The 22,682-nt window shown below is 41.8% G+C and overlaps 2 protein-coding genes across 5 annotated transcripts in view; both read left to right on the top strand.

The window, feature by feature from the left end:
- The window catches only part of PPP3CC (protein phosphatase 3 catalytic subunit gamma), an 81,553-nt gene extending 78,929 nt beyond the window's left edge, over window positions 1–2,624 (top strand). For all 4 annotated transcript variants that reach the window (XM_063448472.1, XM_063448471.1, XM_063448470.1 and 1 more), the window contains one exon: window positions 339–2,624. In XM_063448472.1, coding sequence (XP_063304542.1) covers window positions 339–496 — 158 coding nt within the window. In that variant the 3' untranslated portion in view covers window positions 497–2,624. The remainder of the gene's footprint in view (window positions 1–338) is intronic.
- A 3,532-nt stretch (window positions 2,625–6,156) lies between these two features.
- The window catches only part of SORBS3 (sorbin and SH3 domain containing 3), a 78,949-nt gene continuing 62,423 nt past the window's right edge, over window positions 6,157–22,682 (top strand). The window contains exon 1 of the mRNA XM_063448468.1: window positions 6,157–6,182. The gene's annotated coding sequence lies outside the window, so the exon portion shown is untranslated. The remainder of the gene's footprint in view (window positions 6,183–22,682) is intronic.

Genomic DNA, 22,682 nt, shown 5'->3' with positions numbered 1-22,682 from the left:
TGCCATTTTATGGAAATTCTGTTCTTTTCTGTACTAATAACTACTCTTCATTTCTCCAGGAAAACATTTTTTAAATCTGTGCATTAGGATTTCTTGCTCCCTATCCACCCTCCCACTGTTTAACTCAGCTTTGCTTTAATCTATTTTTCCCTTTTGTTACCCCTTCTGTTAGTTTACACTAACCCCTTTTTTGTTTGTTACTTTATGTGTCTAGTTAATTTATTACACCGTGTCTCTCTTGTATCATGTGGTATCTTTCTGCCAATCTCCTTTTCAATCTTCCTTCCTCACCTTATGTCTGGTTTACATTTCTTCTCTTCTCTTTGTCTGGCTTGCAGTGCGAGGATTCTCTCCCCAGCACAAGATTCGCAGCTTTGAAGAAGCCCGAGGTTTAGATCGCATCAATGAACGCATGCCCCCAAGACGTCCCTCATCTCCCCAGGACTCCAACATCATCTCCACCGACAAGAACAGCACCAACAAAAACCCACAGTGACAGGCCTGTCAGTGGCTGCTGTAGCATTTGGCACAACTCTCTCCCACCACCTCCATGAAAACTGCGTGTCTGAGGGCAGGACTCTCAAAACCAGACCGACCGACACAGAGTGCAGATGCGCGCGCACACACACACACACACACACACACACAAAGAAAGTACAGAGGTATACTTGATATGCATATGCAGGAAGATGTGCATAAATGCAAGATAGGAACATACAAAGTGAGCAGCTGTATAGTGAGGCAAATAGAAGTGCCCGGTTATGAAGGAATGAGACATGCATATAATGTATATACAGACACAGGCACAAAGGGTTTAATGTGGAGGACTCAGACATGGGTTATGGAAATTGAAATATAGAGATTGGTACCATTCGCATCATGAGAATAATTAACAATCATTTGGTGGAAATCAAGGGCACTGACTGGGACACACAAGTAAAGATTGGTTCAGGCACCAGTGTGTATATACACAAACACTGCGAACCACAGGTAAATATACATTGTGAGCACACATACATTGAGACAAACACTCATCACACACACTCACAACCGATAACACAATACACAGGGCTGGCCTGTCCTGCAGTTTGTATTCTCTTTGTAAATGTTATTTGCGTTCTATATATATATATATTTATACATGTGTAATATAAAGACCCTGTTTTTTAATGTAGGGTTTGTCTAGCGGCAGCTGCTGCAGTATTGTACCATAATCTGGGGCCAACTCCCAGCCCTCGCACCCTTGTTCCCTCTACAGGTGCACATGTCAGCACAAAAAAAAAAAACAGTTAAATGACATGCAGTTTAAACAGGTCAAAGAAGTTCCTTAAAGAATCCATTGCAGGCCTGATATTTACATAGTACAAGGTAGCCTTCATAGCACAGAGGTATAGATATCTTTGTGAGTATGTGTGTTCCTGAACATATACGGAGTGCTGCAGAACATTGTGCTGCATATATACCCACATACAACTAGCTTTGTCCATGTCCAAGGAATGTGCACTGTATTGCTGTACAGTACATTGTCACAACCCAGTGGCACACAATGAAATTCACTTAACTTCAGTAATACAGACTTCCCCATATGTAATTATAACAATTCTAAACCATACTCCTTGCACACATTAAGCTGCACGCACATAATCCTCTGTACATGAGGTTGGTTTGCGGAGCTTAGATCTGCACATCGAATTCTTTGTACAGGTCATGCTCTACATAACACCAAGCAGTCAAGCAAACATGATTCACTTTAAATGGTTTGACCTGGGCCAGATAGATGCCTGAATGCGTGGTCTTTGCAAGAGAGGCCTGCATCCATATGGCACTTTTGCTTTCACCCCCATTATTTAATATAATGGGGATAGGTCCCTTTTAAAACCTGATCTTGTATACAAGTGGAAGTGGTGGGAGTTGCAATATGGTCCATCTACCTACTCCCAGATCATAACCACACAAATCCCTTGACGGACCACTCTTGTTTTAAGAGGGTTACATTTTAGGGCTATGAATACATAAAACCTTTGTACAACAAGGGCTTGAGGTAACACAAAGTTGTAACTTCATTATGGCACAGATACTGGGTTACCGACAGGTATTATCCACACCTAAAAGGGTGAGGGACTAGTTCTGCCATGGCAATAAGGCACTCAGGAGCTGGGTTACCCTCTGACAATCTCATTTTTTTCACCATCTTTGCAGGGTCACCAAAGGCATCAAAGGAGACATGTTAATCAGAGTAAAGAAGGGTTGGAGTGCCTACTCTGATGGAAACAAATTTTCTTTTTGTCTTTCTGTTGAGAAATAGCACAAAAATTTACATTTTCTTTGCTGTCCTTACCCTTGTTTAAGTTTTATTTTGAACATTAATTTATATCTTTAATGTTATAATCTGGGGGAGGTGGAAGATGAGCCCTTTTCTCTCCTCCCCGTCATCATCTTCTACTTTCCATGAAATTTATTATTTGCCGAGTTGTCTTGTATTAAAAAAAACAAAAAAAAAAAACTAAAACGTTTTTTAAAAAAAAATGTAAAAAAAAAAAGTATGCTGATTTTTTTTTTTTCCCCCCCCAAAGAATTATGGGAGAAAACAAATGTTCCGATTAAACGGCAAACTAGTTAACATACATGTCTGTGGTGTTTTTCTCCTGTGAGGGACGACTGGTCACAGCTCCATTGTTGTTTGAATTGAGAAATTAGTAGGGGAAGAAACAGATTTGTGTGGTAAGCAGTGGTGTATTTTGGATGTGTGCTGCCCTAGGCACGACTAAATTTGGACACCCCCAAAATCTTAATTTGACCCCCCCAATTCGTGTCAAGGCCATTTTTTTGACTGACAGACACATGGCCTCATTGATACATGCACTGACATACACTCACTGACAGATACACAGTCATTGGCACACACATTCCGTCATTAGCACACACACTGTTTAACCAACACACACTTTCACTGACAGACACACTGACACACCCACTGACTGACAGGCACACACTCTCAGATACACATAAAATGACATACACACACACTCACAGGCCGCGATCCACTTCGCACATTGATTCCTGATATTGCATTCTCACTCACAGACACACACTTACAGCTACACTCACTCACTCACAGTAAGGTGGACAACCCCAGAACACGAGGCAAACAAGGCATTTGTCTGGGAGCTTAGGGTGGCATTTTTTGGTACCGCCCTAGGCAAATGCTTTGTTTGCCTTGTGGTAAATACATCCCTGGTGGTAAGCACCACAAAATCAATGTTTTGCTGGTATGTATGATTTGTGAGAGCAGGTGCATCCAGTGCGTCTGTGAAAAATGTTATATATTACACAGGATCCATTCCCAAACAGATATTATATAGTTTTTAAGAATGAGTTAGCAGTGTGGATGCTGATATTGCCTATCCTTTGTTTCTATGAATGAGTTAGTTGTATGTGTGATGTTACCCATGTTGTGGTTATATAGGGAGCTTGTCACGTTGGAAGCTTTATTAACGATCTTCTGTTTATATGGCACTTCCAGTATAGTTGTCCGTGTTGCTTATCGAGAAGTTGGCAAAGTGGAAGCTGGTGTATCCTGTTCTGTGTATATGGATGGGTTGGTAGAACGCGTGCTGATTTGACCTGTCCTGTGTTTATATGAATGGGTTGGTAGAGTGGAAGCTGATACTACCAGTCGTGTGTGTGTATTTGAATTTGTATTGCTATGTTTGAAGAGTTGGGAGTTACCTACCCTGTAACTGAACAAATGAGTTGGTGGTATGAGTGAGTGAAGTTCTATTTTAAATTGATTTAATATTAAATAATACACTTAGAGGAGTTCACACATTTGTAAAAACTATGCATTGCTTACTTTTCTGTTTTTGCTGCTGCAAAGAGAGCGTGGAATAAAGTAATGCATAAAGTAATGAATCCAAAGCTGCAGTCTTGGTTTCCCAAGCCAAGGAATCCAGCTAGAATTCAAATCCTGGATATAGAATATAGAGATATACAACCAACCTAAAAAAAAAAAAAAGAAACAAAAAACTAAATAGTATAGCACTGCTATGGTAACCAGGCACAAATAAGATATATTGCACTCAAAGATGGACAATCAGCATACATTTTGAAATTCTTATGAATACATGATTAGAAAACAAAAAGATGGCGCAGAAAGATTTTTTTTAATTCCATTTAACTTCTTTAAAAATGTTCACAGCATATCAACTTCGTCACATTTCTAACGCTTTGTGGGCACGTGTTTTCTTAGTATTCAAATCCAGGTCTGTGTAAAATGCAGGTATCTTGGAACAATTAATGAAAAAAAATGTTTACACATTTACTCATCCAAATTTAAATGTGCTCTTTCTGCATAAACATTAAAGGAACACTATAGGTTCAGGAACATAAACATGTATTCTTGACCCTGTAGTGTTAAAACCACCATCTGGCCCCCCTTGTATTCAAATCTGCAGCTGCTGCCTCTTCCCCTGATCTGCCTGCTTTACTGACATCATCAGAAGTGTTGCTCAAAGCTAATAACAATGCTTTCCAATAGGATTGGCTGACACTGTCAAGGAGGCAGTTCAGGAGCAGAGCAAGCACAAGCCAAACACAGCCACGGTCAATCAGCATCTCCTGAATCATTGCATCTCTATGAGGAACGTTCAGTGTCTGCATGCAGAGGGTGGAGACACTGAATGGCTGTGCTGCATACTCTGCAGCACTGCCCCAGGAAGCACCTCTAGTAGCCATCTGAGGAGTGGCCAGTGGAGTTATCACTAGACTGTAATGTAAACACTGCATTTGCTCTGAAAAGACCGTGTTTAGTGCAAAAAGCCTGAAGTGACTAATTATACTCACCAGAACAAATACAATAAGCTGTAGTAGTTCTTGTGACTATAGTGTCCCTTTAAAGGGACACTCCACACACAAAGCATTTTAGTCTGTCATAAGTGTGACAATTTCAATAAAAATCTGCACTTTTATATTTGGGGGCAGAAACAATCACTGGCTCTCAGTAAGACTACTAGAGAAGTTTTCTTCCGCTTCTATTGGCTCCACAGAGTTTAACAGAAGTGGCAGGCATGTTATGCTAGCAATCACCTGCCTTCTCCTCCTTCTCAATGAGCTGTATCAATGGAATACCTGTACGCATACTTGCTGGTCCAGCACAGTCAATGAGAAGCCTCCAACTGGAGTATTCCTATGCACAGAATGAAACGCTATTGTATTTGGAGTGTTCCTTTAAGAAGAACCATTGCTGTCTCCCTGAAGAATGCAGGGGGGTGACAATGGTCAGTATGTTTAATGGGTTAATACATATTTATTATAATGGAGTGCATATTTGTCAAACTTTTTCAGTTTGAGAAATATGCATTCCATTATGATAAATATGTATTAACCTACCAAAACCGTAATTTTATTATATTTGTATAGTAGTGAAAGGCCTCTCGTCAAATGTTCATTTGCAAATTTTAAATCCGTAGGAAGAAAGCATCCTAAGGTATTCTCACAATGATCTCATTGTCCGTACATAACTGGGAGTTTGTAAAACAAATGCAGATAAAGCACAAAGAAGCTTTATCGAGGAAGCTGTGTATGCAAGTTCTTTAAACAACTGGACAACAGATGCAGATTCATCTAATGATGATGGCATTTAACAAGAGGAAGTTTGTCATTTATATGAAGTGGATTTATGATTTACAGATTTAGCTGGTTAAATTGTAAATTGAATTGAGATTAAATGCAATGTACAGACAGTTACAGAAATAGCTGGCAGATCGACAAGGCCAAGGTGATCTAAACATGGCAAAATTAATACATTGAAGGATAAATTCCATGTAGCTAAATAATGTCAAAGTGACAGAGGTACATTACAAACCATACAGCAAAGTAATAACAATTTTGCCACTCAGAATACTAATTCAGTTTTGTTATTTACATACTATTTACGTGGCCTATCAATGTTTCAACCCTCTCAGGGTCTTTATCAATGGGGCTGAAATATTTAGTCACATGGAGCTAGAAGAAGTATATTATTCTATTGCGAGACCATATTAAATTGTCACCTTCCTAAAGGAGTGTTTTAAGGTTGTTTGGTATGAGCAGTTTACTGAGGTGGAAGAGGCTGCATCAACAATAACTACATAACTGGTGCAGAGGGGCACAGCTGGAAGGAGAGAGAGCACACTCCAGAACAGGTATTTAGTAATATTGAAGGTGCATTGCCATAGCTTTTTAGGAAAATGGAATTGGATAAATCTGATTAATTCACTTGTGTTACATGCCAGATGTGTATTTCTGCACTTCAATTTGGCTTTTATGGTGGGTCACACAATGTCTACCCAGTGTTAAATAACATACTTTGGGTGATTTGACAGGTCTGAAGACATTAGAGACACTTCAAGAGCTCCATATTGCCATCCCCCCACCACCCCCATCCAAAAATAAATTCAGCCGTTTGTGGGCTCTCCATATGTAGACCAGTTTTTATGAAGAATAAGCCAATACTTTTCTGTAAATCACATCATTGAAGAAAAATTGTACAATACATATAGTATAGATAAAAACTGAGAAAATTAAGCTAAATAAGTTCTGCCAAGCAACAACCTGTAAAGATTTCATTCTCTTGGCTGTAATGATGATAAAAGTCTGAAATATGTAAGAAGCTGCGCTTCACATGGGTGAATATGTAGAGTGAGTGAGAGAAAACACAACTTGAAAAAGCCTTTTTGAATAAGGTGAATCATATTAGTGTTGATTTTCAAACTTTTTAATTATATGCTATACTTTATAATTGTTTTATATAGTTATAAATAAAGCTACTATTATCCTGTCATGGACCTCCATTAATTTGTGACCATCTCCAATATCTTTGGTGGGGATTGAATCTTCAAATGCCATAAACCAGTTGTTCCTAACTTGTCACTATCTCCATTGAAATAAAAAATGGAAATGCATAAATTCTGGATTGTTGGTGGGCCATGAGGACTGGTTTGGGAACCACTGCCATAAGCCATACCATATTGCTCAGGAATATGTAAGTAAGATTTATTTATTTTTTACCTGCTGCTAACACTGTATGGTTTTGACAGAAAAATGAAATATCACCTTGCATAATATCGCTGAAAAACAACTGAAAGAAGAATCCAGCAATGGGCATTATACCATTGTATGCTGTATTATTGGAGTGATTGCATTATTATACAACACCATAAAAATCCATAGTTTTCCTATACGATGTGCTGCTTCTGTTCTGTTTTGCATATATATATATATATATATCACTTTGTTGAAGAGCTACATTTACCAAGAAACCCATACATCCCTAAGCAGGGATTATTGTGCCCTCGCTATTATTCCAGAGCTGGTCAGAAGCTCTAATAAATGTATGTAGTTTTCACTTTATCCATATTCCCAATTATACTCCTCCGTGTTTCTGTTTTTTCAACTATGTGAAGCACGACTTCCTAAATATAAAGTTAAATTAGAGGAAGAGAATAAACATTTTTTTGTTACTCCTCCTTCTGTGTTGACTGCTAGAGCTTATAAACTGATTGCATAACTCCCAACAATCAGTAGGGAAGAATTAGGACGGGCTGGACATGACCCTGAGGTCTGTGTCACCAGTGATGTGCCTCACATCACTAACGAAGCCTATGATGGGTAGGCCCGCCCTCTGTGGCTGTCTCCCAGCCTTGATGCACTGGCTCTGTGCTGCACGGGTCACTTCCCTGGTTTCACTTCAGATGTAATTTACCTTAAACAATTGTATCTCTTGCTCTGTAAATTGAACTTTAATCACATACAGGAGGCTCTTGCAAGGTCTAGCAAGCTATTAATATAGCAGGGGATAAGAAAATCTAAATGAAATAGAACTTGCAATAAAGGAAGGATAAACTTTAGATGACTCTTTACAGGAAGTGTTTAGGAAGGCTGTGCAAGTCACATACAGGGAGGTGTGACTAGGGTTAATAAACAAAGTGATTTAACTCCTAAATGGCAGATAATTGAACATTGAGACTGCAGGGGCATAATCTATACACCAAAACTGTTTCATTAAGCTAAAGTTGTTTTGGTGACTATAGTGTCACTAAGACCTTATCTTGGCAATTGTAAAGGGAAAAATCCAAACCTTTCTTTGGTTTCCACCCAGTTTTGCCCAAGAATTGTATAATTTGGGGTCGACTTGCGGAGTCTTGCAGACATCGTCTCTGGACAGTGGGGCGTGGGCATTCAGCCCGCAATTTATTTCGGGCTGCCTTATCCAGAGGCTTGTGGACCCGGCATGCGAAGTAGCGCGCCACATGCTCGGCCGGTGACCATTCCGCAGAGCGGGAGTGACGTAAGCCATCAGGCTCAAATAAAGGTTTACCCTCTTTGGCCAAATCAGAGCCAGAAGTGCCAGTGGCATGCACGTCAGTAGAGGGTTTATGATCCTCCTCAAATCTGTAATCCGAATCCAGGTCGGATAAATCATTAGATTGGTCTGAATCTAAGTTAAGGGCACTCTCCTCTTCTGTACTGAGATCTGATTTAGTGGAATCAGCTTGGGCTTTTGCCCATTTCCAGTGTCTAGCCGCTTTTGCCCAGCTAGAGGCTCTCTTGCGCGGTGAATGTATAATTGTGCCTTCTTTGACAGGTTTTGAACTGTCCATCACCAATTTGGAGGAGTGCCCCAGTGAGAGGCATGAGGTATTGCGGCCGGCATAGCGGCCAAAGGGACCGCCAACTGGGCTTGCAATAAAGCCTGCGTAAAGGACTTAGAAATAGATGAGGACATAATGTCCATGGCAGGTAAATTATTAGGTGATTGCATTTTTTTGCTTTTGTTTTTTTGTTTATGTATTTTAATGAGGGAGCAAAATTGCAAGGTACAATTTAATAGAAATGAGAACAGGGTTGAGTTACCCACAAGAACACTATTGCCAGTACTCATAGTCACTTAATAAAAAGGAGGGGGAGCGCAGAAAATAGGGAACCGGCCGCTACTAATCCTGGACACCAACTCCGACCAGAGGAAATAGTGTGCAAGAAAAAGCTCACTGCGAGGTGCAGACACCAAAAAGATGGCGGTCCCGGCCATGTAAAAAAGGTCAGTGAAACGTATGGTTTTGTGAACCGAACGTGCTACCAGCGTTATGTGAACGCCAAACTGCCGAACCTGGGACCAAATAAGTGTGGCTGAATGCGTGTTTAAATTTGTATCCGAACGCAAAAAAACAGCTGAACCGCAAAATGGTAGCCGGAGGCGTTCCTGACAGGACGCGCATGCGTGGCACAGTGGCAGAGGACCCAGGGAGCTATGAGGAACGGCAGGGGACAAATAGATCGCAGAGGTGGTGAAAAAAAACCTCTCCAGAATTTGTAAGGTCCTAACGACAGTATTCCTACGGGGGAAAAAAAAAAAATCCCAATATTGGAAATGAAGTGATAAACCTTAAAGGGAAATACAGTTTTGGTACCAGCCAAGAAATATAACAATATTAACAAACCAGTACTCAGATGTACCAGTAAGCACAATTAATGAGACATAACTATGATTAGCACAGTATACAACAATTATAATAAAGAAGATCCCACAGTCCGAAAACTGTGAGAGATCAACTTAGAAGCACTCACCAGGCACCCAGACCACTTCTGCCCATTGGAGTGGTCTGGGTGCCAACTCCCACTTTCCTTAACCCTGCAACTGTAAATATTGCAGTTTTCATAAACTGCAATATTTACATTGCAGGGTTAACTCCTCCTCTAGTGGCTGCCACTAGAGGGCACTTCCGAGTTTTTTTCTGTGCTATAGCGTCGCTGGACGTCCTCACACTATGTGTCGACCTCCAGCGTCGCTGAAATCCGTATAGGAAAGCATTGAAAGCATTTTTCAATGCTTTCCTATGGGGAGGTCTAATGCGCATTAGGTTTCGCCCGCCGCCGGCTGCGCATGCGCATTAGGAATAAATTGTGGTTCTACACAATGCTAGGATGGATCTGGCCCTGCTGACACTAAAATGGCACAACGTTCCACGCTGTCACTGACTGTTAAATCCCTGCAATACTCAATAAGTAATGCCAAGATGTCCTTAACCCCTTAAGGACCAAACTTCTGGAATAAAATGGAATCAGGACGTGTCACACATGTCATGTGTCCTTAAGGGGTTAAGTAGTTAAGAACAGGACTTTCATTTAATTGAAGATTATATTAGCATTAGTGTACTAATAATCTTAAAGGACCACTCTAGGCACCCAGACCACTTCAGCTTAATGAAGTGGTCTGGGTGCCAGGTCCAGCTAGGGTTAACTAATTGTTTTATAAACATAGCAGTTTCAGAGAAACTGCTATGTTTATCAATTAGTTAAGCCTTCCCCCTAATCCTCTAGTGGCTGTCTCACTGACAGCCGCTAGAGGCGCTTGCGTGATTCTCACTGTGAAAATCACAGTGAGAGCACGCAAGTGTCCATAGGAAAGCATTATGAATGCTTTCCTATGTGACCGGCTGAATGAGCGCGCAGCTGTTGCTGCGCGTGCGCATTCAGCCGACGGGGAGGAACGGAGGCGGAGAGGAGGAGGAGAGCTCCCCGCCCAGCGCTGGAAAAAGGTAAGTTTTAACCCTTTTCCCCTTTCCAGAGCCGGGCGGGAGGGGGTCCCTGAGAGTGGGGGCACCCTCAGGGCACTCTAGTGCCAGGAAAACGAGTATGCTTTCCTGGCACTAGAGTGGTCCTTTAATTTTAGTAATGACAGGAGGCTTCTTATTTGCATATCTTTCTTTACTGAAATCTCCAGCAGCATAGAAACATAACAACCAATCAGAGAAAAGTTATGGTGCCCATAAAAGGCCCTGTCTATGACATCACTTCCTCTTTCTTTGAAGCGAAACAATAAATAACAACAAGCGACATAATCAAAATTACGTCAACAGTTCAACAACATATTAGAATATCCAACTCCAGTAGTTCCGCGATGCAGAGGTATGGAAGGTGAATCTTTGTCTCGATGAGAAGATGTTCACACTGCAAGAAAAAGAAAAAGGTGAAAGGTCTCTGGCGTGATAACTTGTCCGCATACAATAAGCATTAAGCATCTGATATACCAACGAACATTAGAATGTGAAACATATCAATATATATTTATTCTAAAGCAATGATATTTAAGAATCTATAAACACAACATAATGCAAGGTTCATGTCTAATATTCAACCTATACAAGACCCACAAGATACAGGTCTAAGTAGCAAACCTACAAACCATACCTTCTTACCTTCCTGAAAATAAAGGACCTATTCTGGGGGCGGGGCCGGGCTGCCGAGCCGACTGGACGCCATCCGCTTGGGCTCCAGCTCTGAGGCCGTGGAAAGGGCTCAAAATGAAGCTGAAGATAGCCGCACTATCGGAGCCCTCACTGCCGCTGTATGGAGGGTGATGCCAGCATCAGCCCGATGCCCGTGAGTGACACACCGGGCACCGGGTTCACAGAAACAGCCGTTCTCGGCCCGCACACAGCCACAAGCCCGACCTCGTACGGCCGTGGTGTGATACGCTCCACTGGGACAGGAGGGGCCGCATAATCAAAGCCTCCAGGCATGGGGTGATACCCCGGCTCGGGGCACAGCCCCACTCCCCCCCCGGCCAGTGGGGGTTATCCTGGCATCATGGCGGCGGCCCGCAGAGTGGCGAGAAGCCTCGCGCTCGGCCCTTGCCGCTCGCCTACACTAGCTGCAAGGAAAACAGCCTGCTAGCAGATATGGACAATATCAGGAATACACTAATGAGGATTACAGGGACGCATGCAACCATGTGAGGTGGCACCACAGCCCACGCTGAGTCCCAACTATAGCAACTGCGGATGAGAATCCTACCCAATACAATACCCATTCCCTCCTGGAGCCCGGGTAAGAGACATATGCACCTATAACAGCACATACCAGGCCGGGATACCGCGGGCCCCCTGCGGTGGCGGACCCACGGATACCCGCCCTCGGGTGACCGGTGTGTCGGCACGGAGCCGGCCAGGCCCTTTGGACTTGGTGGGGATCCAGAAGACTTTGCCCCTGATTCAGTGAGCCCTGTGGGACCGGAAGGCGAGCGACCCACCGGTGGCCGGGGGGCGCTCACTGGTACCAAGTATGTGACCGGAACCAGGCGAGGCATGGAATGGCTGGGGCCTAGGGGTAGATCTGGGAGAGCCGGGGAGGTGCAGGGGACGGGTGACCTGAGGATTCTACGTGGGGGGGGATCAGCCGGACTGCCCAAGTAACAGAGTGCCCACGGCACCAAGGATCTACCCACCGACGGACTGGAGTCTGCCCAGGGTGGGGGCACAAGAGGGTGACCCGTTGCGGAGATGCCCGCGGGTGTGAATGGCCCATCTTAACTCGACAACATAAAGGACTCATCCTGCTAAAAACTCAGAGGCTGAGGACAACGCTGCTCCCGTCTTGTTTAAAGTTTTCTTATTAATTTTTCTTTCATAAGCATTCATTAATTGACATAACCAATTGTAGACGACTGTTATGGATCACTGAAATTATTAAATGCGTTAATTAATTAAAAGGTCGTGTTTAACCTTTTTTTTTGATAATTTTAAATATAACGTTTTGAGACTGACATACATGGTGACATAATTTGACTAAACTGTGTGCTGTAGGCTTATGTTATTTTCAGCTATGTATTTAAATAATACGCTATACCATGAAACTGTAAAGCTACATATTATCCTTGATGCACATATTTGCCTTCCCTGATGTATGTAAAAATTACGCAAAAAGTGCACTGTTCCTCATGGCACATACCTGCTAAACTTCTACTCGATATTAAGCTTATGTTTCTCTACTTTCACCACTCTCACGCTAAACTTGTTAGCAATACTATGAAACGTCTAATTAACCAAAAAATGTGCAAGTTATTTTTATGCCACAACTATGTTTATCACTCTATGAACACCGCGCTTGTTAGAGCTGTTGTGGCAATACAAGCAATGTTGTAATCTCCTATGCACAATAAAAAAAAATAATAATAAAGGACCTATTCTGTTCAACATGAGAAACATGGGAGGGATCCTATAGGGTGGGAAATATTCGCCTCCTGTCATTACTAAAATTAAGATTATTAGTACACTAAAGCTAATATAATCTTCAATTTTACCACATGACAGGAGGCTTTATATTTGCATTTTTAAAGCTTTGAATTGACCAATGTGAAGGAAGCATGAGATGTTTGCCGAAATAGAACGTTCTAACGTGCTCTCTCGCGCTCAGTCTGCGCAGCGTATAATGTCGGCTAGGGAAGCATCGGCCGAAAAAGCTTGTGAGGCCGCCGCTCCCCTGACCGAATGGGCTCCGAAACAAGGTTCGATGCGCGCTAAAGACAATAGCCAGCGGACCCATCTGCCCAGTGTTGCGGTAGACACCGGTCCATGAAGGTTCACGTGAGAAGTAGGAAGGTGACCCGTCGAATGAGTTCGAAGGGGTAGAGATATCGGTGTATCCCATTAGCGTTCTGACCACGCATAGTGTGGCGTCTGACACAAAGTATGGGTATGACACTGAAGACGAAACGGATTTAGTTCGTCTCGACATGGTAAAGGTAACCCCGTCTGGTGTGAGAGAGAAACCATCCATATCGTAAGCACTAACGTCCGCCACCCGTCTAAATGAGGCGAGGCATAATAAGAGGGCTAGTTTGGCTGAAAGTTTTTTCAGTGACAAACAAGGATTGTCCGGCCATTCCTCAATGAATCTCAGCACCACATCCAACTGCCAGAGGTGTGAATACTTGGGTGCCGGGGTCTCGACAATTCGGCACCCCGTAGTAGTCGACAAACCAGTGTATCTTGACCTGGTCTGCCCTGTACTGGAACGTGTACCGCCGATATGGCGGATCTGATCACGTTGAGGGGTCGATGAAACCGACCCAACGAGACCAGGTGTGACAGATAGTTGAGTATCAGTGGGACAGGTGCGGTAAAGGGATCGGAATCACTTTCCACACACCAATCACTCCAGGCCGACCAGGCAGAAATATAGCCTTTCCTGGTGCCGGGAGCCTATGAGTCCCATAGGAGGTCTTAGTTGATGCAATAGGTCATGAACCGACCAGGAGCCCCTGAAATCGTCCAGGCAACTAGTGCCAGTTGTCCTTCCATGACAAGGGAGTGGGCTTCCCCTCGAGGTCCCGTCGGAAGTAGAGGGAAGGTAGGGAGTAGTAGAGGGTCTATGCGAGACATCTCCAGGCAATCCGGGAAACCACGGTTGGCCCTGCCTGAGGGGTGTCATGAGCAGGAGCGATATCTTGTGGGTGCGTGTGTATCGAAGCACCCTTGCTATTGTGGAGAACGGCTGGGTCACGTTTGTAGGGGTTCATCCATCGCCTCGTATCCGAAGGAAGAGTCAAAGATCGTTTTGCCAATCCAAGATTGTATGTGAAGTAATCACCATCGAAATTCCGTCCTCACTTCTGCTGACAGTGGGATCCAGTGGTCGTATGAGTGACCGGTGCGTACGTATCTCGTCATCAGTCGTTGCATGGCCCTGTAGTGTAGTGGGCCAGGGAATATTGCTTGTATGGAGGAGGAGAGGAGGAGAGGAATCCCACAATCCGGCGAGTATCCTGAGAGGAATCGTATCCAACCTTAGAGCGTGTCCGACAGCTATCCTTATAGGGGCGCTCTTTGCCGTAGACCGACGCGGAACGTAGTTCTCCAAGCCGATGTCGAAACCGAGGAACTGGCCCGATTCAGGTGGAGAAGCGATCTTTGTCTGTGTACTACAAAAAACCCATGGAGTCCCGAAAGTGAACAACAAATTGTCTGCAAACGTAGCCTGGATTCGTAAAGAATCAGCAAGTCTTCCAGGTATACGAGGCATCACACGCCCAAATTTACGGATGTGTGCCCCCACTGGTTTTAGTAGCTTCGCGAGCACCACGGAGTCGTAAACTGCCATGTTTGTCCTCCCCATTGAAATCGGAGGAAACTTCGGCAGTCCACTTTTAATCCCGCCCAGACATTCTGTGGCTGTCCAATCACAGACTTCCCAGTGCAGCTCAGTGAGATGGTGCTTTGGGTAAATGTTGCCTTTTGAGTTTAGCTCCACTGAACTAAACAACCATGGAGTAACCGGACCTGTTGTGTGCTTGAAAGCCATGGGGTTGTAATGATTTATAAAAGTGTTACTTTTTTTGAAATCTTAATTCTTTGTAAAATGGAAAGAAAAAAAAGGAGCCAGAAGGAATAAGCACTGTGGCATATATGTATGGTGGCAATGAAGGAGTTAATCTGCCTAATCTGGGATTTGAATGTGAGGAAGTTTACATTTTGTGGCAGTTGGTCAGGTAGACAGGTATCTGGGCAGAATTGATGACATGGCTGTTGCTGAGGACTGGAGTTGACTTTTTGGTTGGTTATGGGTTGCAAACCATAAAAGAGTGGGAAACTGGGACAGCATAAAAAGCAGCAGCACAAGTTTAATAATGTCATAGTGGACTGAAGCAGGAACGGCGTGGACGGACTCCGCCCTCCCTTTAATTTTATTTAACTGTATTGTCATGGTGTTATGTAGCATTGGGGCAAAAGTCATCCCCAGGGTCAAGTTCTGAGGAAGGATATGGTGGTAAATAGTTATAAATAAAAGAAGGTCAGGTTAGTTATGACTGACTGGTAATATGGTGGATAATAAAGTTAAACGTTTTAAATAAAATTATAAATATATGATATGATTACAATAGAGCGATACTCTGAAATTAGACCTATGATGTGATGTATACAAATATGTAATAAAGCAATATGGAAAATCCAGTACCAAGCAAAATGACTATGAAAATCTAGAATTTAAAGTTCAATAAATAACAACTGTGCGGATACCAAGTTAAATCCCTTCATAGTAAATTCTTTCCAACACCTATAAGTATTGTGGGCAAATAACAAAAACAGTGGGGGTATCTTGTGATGGATATCTGGATTATAGCTGCTATGAATGGCACGTGGTAAGCAGGTTTGATCCAATACACTGGTTATATTTGAGTGTGAAAAGGTATGGCATCTTGGTACGTACATAGACCGGAAGGTACAGTCACACAGCCCAACATTACTGTCCAAACATGGATGCATTCACATAGATAATGTGGAAATCAAACTTCTGCATTATCTCGGACGGAGGCCTGGTTTTTGTCAAACAGCACAATAATAGTTCTACAAAACAGGAGAGACAGAGACTTCAGCCAAAACCTCTTTCCACCATAACCACTTCCGCTTTTGGTAGTGTTCTTATTGCAACAGTATCATCTCAATTCCATCCAATTCACAGCAATGATTAAAAAAAGTATAACAAGATCAACAGATCTAGTTGTAACATTCCCTATTTTCTTGCAGAAGAAATAAGGGGAGAAGCTCTAATTTTTGTACATTACAGATAGGTTGGGTATCACCCTGGCTGTGACACAGTTAATAGAGCATTCACCCTCCTACTGAAGGAGAACAATGTTTTAAATTCATTCTTTGTTCTACGCTGTTCATAATTGTGATCGCATAGTGACTTTGTGACAATGTGCAATCACTGGCAGAAGGAGGGGATGGCATGCCACTGACGACTGATACTATTTAGCTCAGAGATTCATGATATCTGACAAATTATATCAAGATTTCAGATATATCCGCATGTCATACACAGTACATTCAGAGAAGTATTCAAAACCTTCATTTTTTTCATGTTTATCATGGTTTCATTTATTATTTAAATTTTTTAAAAATAATTTTTAACATTAACCTCTTAAGGACACAACTTCTGGAATAAAAGGGAATTATGACTGAATATTTCCGTCATGTGTCCTTTAGTGGTTAATCTGATTCATGATGCAAAGCAAATTTTGAAAACTTCGTAAATTCATAAGAATTTTGTCTGACCTTGAGTATTCTTCAGACTGACTCTACCATGTGCTCCTTATTCACTAAAAACACGCTCCCCCTTCCATAGTTTAGGAAGTCTACAAATGTTCAGTATGAGGTTACTTCATCCAATTTGGTGTACACAGAAAACTTTTATCTTGGTGAGTACAATACCCGGTTGCCGAGATTGTAGACTTGGAAAGTAAACAGTCTGACTCTGTCTATCTCCAGCTGCTTTGAGCCAGGAGAATCTTTCCCCCATTTTTCTTCTAAAATGAATGGTGAGCTTCAATAATTTTGGATTTTATTTTTAGGAGCACCCAAATGAGAGTTGGCCCAAATGTTGTGGAATTGGAGAAAAGCACTTTCTCCCACTCACAATAAAATACTCTTATCACTCCTGTAATATTATTTTTCCCTCTGTAAACTGTCTACTAAAGGCCTTCCAGAAATAATCTGTCCAAGCTAGCTAAAATGTGTGACTACCCTTAGGGGACGATAACTAGAACCTTCACTGCAGAGGTGGCGGAGTTTATAAAGACTCCTACTACTGTAGAAGAACACCAAGGTGATATTAAGTACCCTATAAACACAGGATTAGACCCTGACCCAGGCAGTCTTCACCTGGGTCATTACAAAAACTTTGTCCCTCTTCTCTCACCTCATCTTACAAAGGCGTTTAAATGTTAATTGTAACTTATTTACTGTAATATCTGGGAGTTCCCTTCCTAGGGACATCCTGGCAGCCCACATTTCAGTTCTCCTGAAATAAGACAAGGATCTGGGTCTTTGTGCAAGCTATAGATATTTCTCTCTCCAATGAATGCGTATGCTAAGCTCTTTGTTAGTGCTCACTGAAAGGATCCTCCAACTAGTCCATATGAGTCAATCACGATTCTTGGCTGGGAAGAGCAACAATATACAGCTTTTCAAAGACAAACTCCAGACCCCTAAATCACTTTAGCTTGCAGAAATGTTTCATGTGTGAAGAGTGCATTTTTTTCATTGTCCGCATTTTTTTCATTGTGCAGAAAGTACAGATTACAGTAGAACCTTGTTTCACCTCCTGGCTGGGGGTTCTGTTACTTCCTGGTTTTGTTAGCTCAGTAGAGCTAAACTCAATAGGCAGCAATTGCCCAGAGCACTGGTCTTGCAAAGACTGCATTGGAAAGTCTGTGACTGGACAGTCGCAAAAAGTCTTGGTGGGGTTATAAAGCAAGGGCAAAGGCAGCAGGCAGCAGGCAGCAGGAAAGAGATCTACAGTTTTTGCAATCTGAGAAGGTGTGGGTGAGGCTGGTCAGTCAACAAAAAAGAGCATGTCAAATGCATGTGCTGTGACTTTGTGCTTGACTTCATGAAATTAAAAGCTAACAATATTATGATTGGCCCAAGAACACCATCCCCACCGTCAAATATGGAGGTGGAAACATTATGCTTTTGGGTTGTTTTTCTGCTAAGGAGACAGGACAACTGCACCGCATCAAAGGGACGATGGACAGGGCCATGTACCATCAAATCTTGGGTGAGAACCTCCTTCCCTCAGCTAGGGCACTGCAAATGGGTCTTGGATGGGTATTCCAGCATGACAATGACCCAAAACACACAGCCAAGGTAACAATGGAGTGCCTCAAGAAGAAGCACATTAAGGTCCTGGAGTGGCCTAGCTAGTCTCCAGACCTTAATCCCATAGACAATCTGTGGAGGGAGCTGAAGGTACGAGTTTCCAAACGTCAGCCTGGAAACCTTAATGACTTGGAGAGGATCTGCAAAGAGGAGTGGGACAAAATCCCTCCTGAGATGTGTGCAAACCTGGTGGCCAAGTACAAAAAAAGTCTGACCTCTGTAATTGCCAACAAGGGTTTTGCAACAAAGTAGTAAGTCGAAGGGGTCAAATACTTATTTCACTCATTGACATGCAAATCAATTTATAGTTTTTTTGACTTGCAGTTTTCTGTGTTTTGTTTTTTTAGTTATTCTGTCGCTCACTGTTAAAATACACCTGCCATTAAAATTATAGACTGATCATTTCTTTGTCAGTGGGCAAACATTCAAAATCAGCAGGGATTTAAATACATTTTCCCCTCGCTGTATAACTGTTTGTGTTTTTTGTTGATAAGATTCTGTAATTAGGCCTATCATAATTGTCAGCACCAGGCCCAATGGGCTCTTAATCTGGCCCTGACAATACCCTATTCCGGGGTTGAAAAGCTCCAGAGAGACTCCAGTTAAGCTGCAGTGACTTGGGCAGAAGCGTTCCAGGTTTTACCCTGTGGCTGCTAGGAAGAAAGCTTGGCGGATGTACCCAGCCAGGATACATGGAGCTCTGTCAAAACCTTGATTCTGGTCCTCTGGAATCAAGAGAGCCAGTGGACACTGGATTTGTGCTCATATTAAAGCTTGAGGGGTTGAAGTTGTGGACTTTGGAGGCTTCATTGTGACTCTCTAGCTGGATCATCTCAAGTTCCTAATCTATTACATTAATAATTATTTTTAACGTTAACATTGTTGGATAAGGTTTTCAAATTATTGAATATTTTTGGGTAAACTTTCAAACTATTAAAGTATCTAAATATATCAATATATCAAAAATACCAACATTTTACAAAATTAAGGGGCTACTATAGGCATTAAATCAACTGTTTATTGATCATGTCTATGCTGTCTCATAGTTCAATTCTCTGCCAATTAGGAGTTAAATCACCTTTTTATACAGCCATTCTAAACACTTCCTGAAAAGGAACCTAGATAATCTAAGTTCCTTTATGGCACATTCTGTTTAATCTAGAATTTTTTATCTCATGCTCTTTTAATAGGCTTTTGAGAGTCTACATGAGCCTCCTGTGTATGATTAATGTTCAATTTACATAGCAAGAGATTACATTTCTAAAGTAAGGCGGTTTGGCTAGGGCAACATAAACAGAAACAAAAGTGATTTAACTCCTAAATGGCAGAGAATTGAGACTGCAGGGCATGATCTATACACCAAAACTGCTTCATTAAGCTAAAGTTGTTTTAATGCATAGAGCAGCGTTTCCCAATTGGTGTTCCAACACTAATTGGTGTTCTGCCCACAATTTTCAAAATAAAAGTGGCGAGTGAGCAGTGATCTCCCTGCTGAGCTCCCTCGCGCGCACAGCAGTGATGCTGGAGCCAGAATATGATGGAAGGAAAACGAAGACGGAACAGCTGAAACCGGAAGTTCGGATGACCGGAAGTGACGCGACGCAATGAATGTGGGCAGGGCTTAATGGATTTTTGTCGCGAATGTGGGGTTTAAAAGAAGGGGCAAGGGGAATAGGTTTTATATGCACCTGATGAAGGCGTCTAGCTGAAACGCGTTGTGCTGATTGTGCTGAACTTATACTTCTTAAATGTAAGATTTTATTATTCATTTTGTAATAAATGTTTGAAACTTTTTTCCTCACATTTGTTCTTTGATCTCCAATACTCAAACATATCGGGGAGGAACATACCAACTGAAGGATTTGATCTGTATATCCTACTCATGCCTATATACTTGAGCCAGTTTGAATACAGGCTCATTTAAATGTGAGTAGGAAATCTTACTATTTGTACACATATATTTGATATTGGGATATTTACCAGTATGATATTGCCCAATATAAGCTTTACTCTTTTCAGAGACATCTGGATAAAGATCAGCTTTATGGGTATATGTATTTTATATTCTTTGTTTGTATAAAAATACTCTAATACACATTCTTGGTTCTTCAGTGCGCTATCCACTATATATCCTATATATAATTAATAATCAGTAGCTTATTTCCGAATTAGCATTTGGATTGAATTCAATGAATGCCCATTTGCAGTTTCAGGTGAAATTCTCCTGTTAAACCTAAATTCTACAGCTGCCACTTGTGCAGTTTAGCGGAGAGCATCCAGCGTGTCTCGGTCTCCATCACACTGCCTGCTGGGTTGCACAAAGAGTGTCTCTGTTTCCGGTGTCACACTGCCTGCTGTACAGTACAATGTGTACCTCCGTCTTTGGTGTCACACCATGTGCGGTTTTGTAGGTCTTATTTCCCTTGACTTCCCTGGTTTCCATGTACCATTCTGTCTGCAGCTCTCTACTTACAAGATGTGACTGGATCCAGAGTTTGGAGAACAAAGGTAAGATCAATCTATCCATTTATCTTCTGAGCACCATAACTCCAATCTCCCCCAATAAAATACTGTAACTGATAGCTTTTCATGAACTATTTTCTATTTCCTCTCTGTCTCTGTTACTGCTCTTTCAACTTGAATTCTTCTGTAGTGTCTCTCACACCTCTCCTTACTCAGGGTTTTTGGTTTATAAAGTACCGTATGCTTAGTTTTGTCCCGAGGACAATATTTGGCTCTTCAATATAATCAGCTGTTGATTTATTAATGAGACTCTTATCAGTGGATGGATGGAAAAATCTATGCAAACAGAATATATTAATCGTAAGGTTGCATCATTCTAAAATGTAAATAAGTATTTTTGTTGCATTCCTTTGTCTGTATGTAGTTAAAAATATACGCCCTGCGCTACAAACATTGGTATAAGAACCATAGAACACTCATAATAATAATCCTAGACCCACTTAGGGAGCAGATATTAAACCAAGCAGCTTTCACCAGGTAAATGATATATGATCACCAGGGAGTCCATTAGCAGAATGGGATATCCAACTCTTAGCATGCATTTTTTTTTTTTTTAAATTGTGACACAAGTGATATTTAAAGCTACACAAGATTTTCTTAGTGGGACTGGTCCAATCATCCTCCCAAGCTCCAACACATATGACCATGAATGATATGTATACCATATATTACAAATAGGCTGTTTATTTTTTTTTCTTTCTACTACTACTCCTTCTATTAGAAAACTAAAAGTTTCTTCAACCAAGAAAGGCACTCTATCAATGGGTAGCCCTGGCAGGCTGGCTTGTAGTGACGCATGTCTATATGGCAGCATCTGTACCAGGATGATTCTCTGTTTTGCTGCTGGAGCACTGAGTCAACTGTCTACATTTCCTCTTCCTATGCTGAGTTCATAGTTCCCAGTGATCCGAGGAATGCATGCTTCTCATTATCACGTATAGCTTGTACATCCCTAACTGGTTGCACAATCACTCCCATAGCTTTCCATAAAAGAACCAGTGCAGGTCTATGCAAACATTCGTACCACACAGCAACCCTTGAATATTGGCCTTTGAATAAATCTAATTGTGGCCAATGACTGCCACAGTCAGTACAACATTCATTAGAAGTTTGACAAATGTTATACTAACCACCTAAATCAATCCTTTACATAACATTCACATAGAAAGCCAAGGGGAAACTGGGATTGGCTGAAAAGTTCCAGCTACTTCCTGGTTTAGTGCTGATTCACTGAGGAATCTGCAGATACTGGGGATTCGCAACAAACTCATGGATTTTTAAAGGTATCTTAGTTATTGTATTATTTTCTTTTTTTAATGCATTGTCTATATACTGCATAGAAAGAGGGTACTTTTTATTTTATTTTTATTTTCTTCTTTGCCTTCCTATAAAACGTAGACAGGGACGAAAAGGAAAACACAGAGTAGGTAATAACAAAATAAGCAGCTATCTTGAGACCATAACAACCTTGACACAGAGTACTTATACTGAGATAAAGGTCATCTTACGGAAATCGAAGGCAGAAAAGAGAGCAAATATTTGGATTTATAACAAAGGCCTTTGTAGTTTTTATACCCACATTTGTTTATGCAGGGAATCCTCCATGTTTGACCAGTAAATGTTTCCTCAGATATTTTTTGTTAACTCTCCAAACTCAGAAGTAAAAGAGACAGCAATATTCCT

The sequence above is a fragment of the Pelobates fuscus genome, chromosome 3 (genome assembly GCF_036172605.1).
Source record: "Pelobates fuscus isolate aPelFus1 chromosome 3, aPelFus1.pri, whole genome shotgun sequence".
Lineage (NCBI taxonomy): Eukaryota > Metazoa > Chordata > Amphibia > Anura > Pelobatidae > Pelobates > Pelobates fuscus.
Note: the sequence above shows the minus strand (reverse complement) of the source record. Positions and strands in the feature narration are given on the sequence as shown.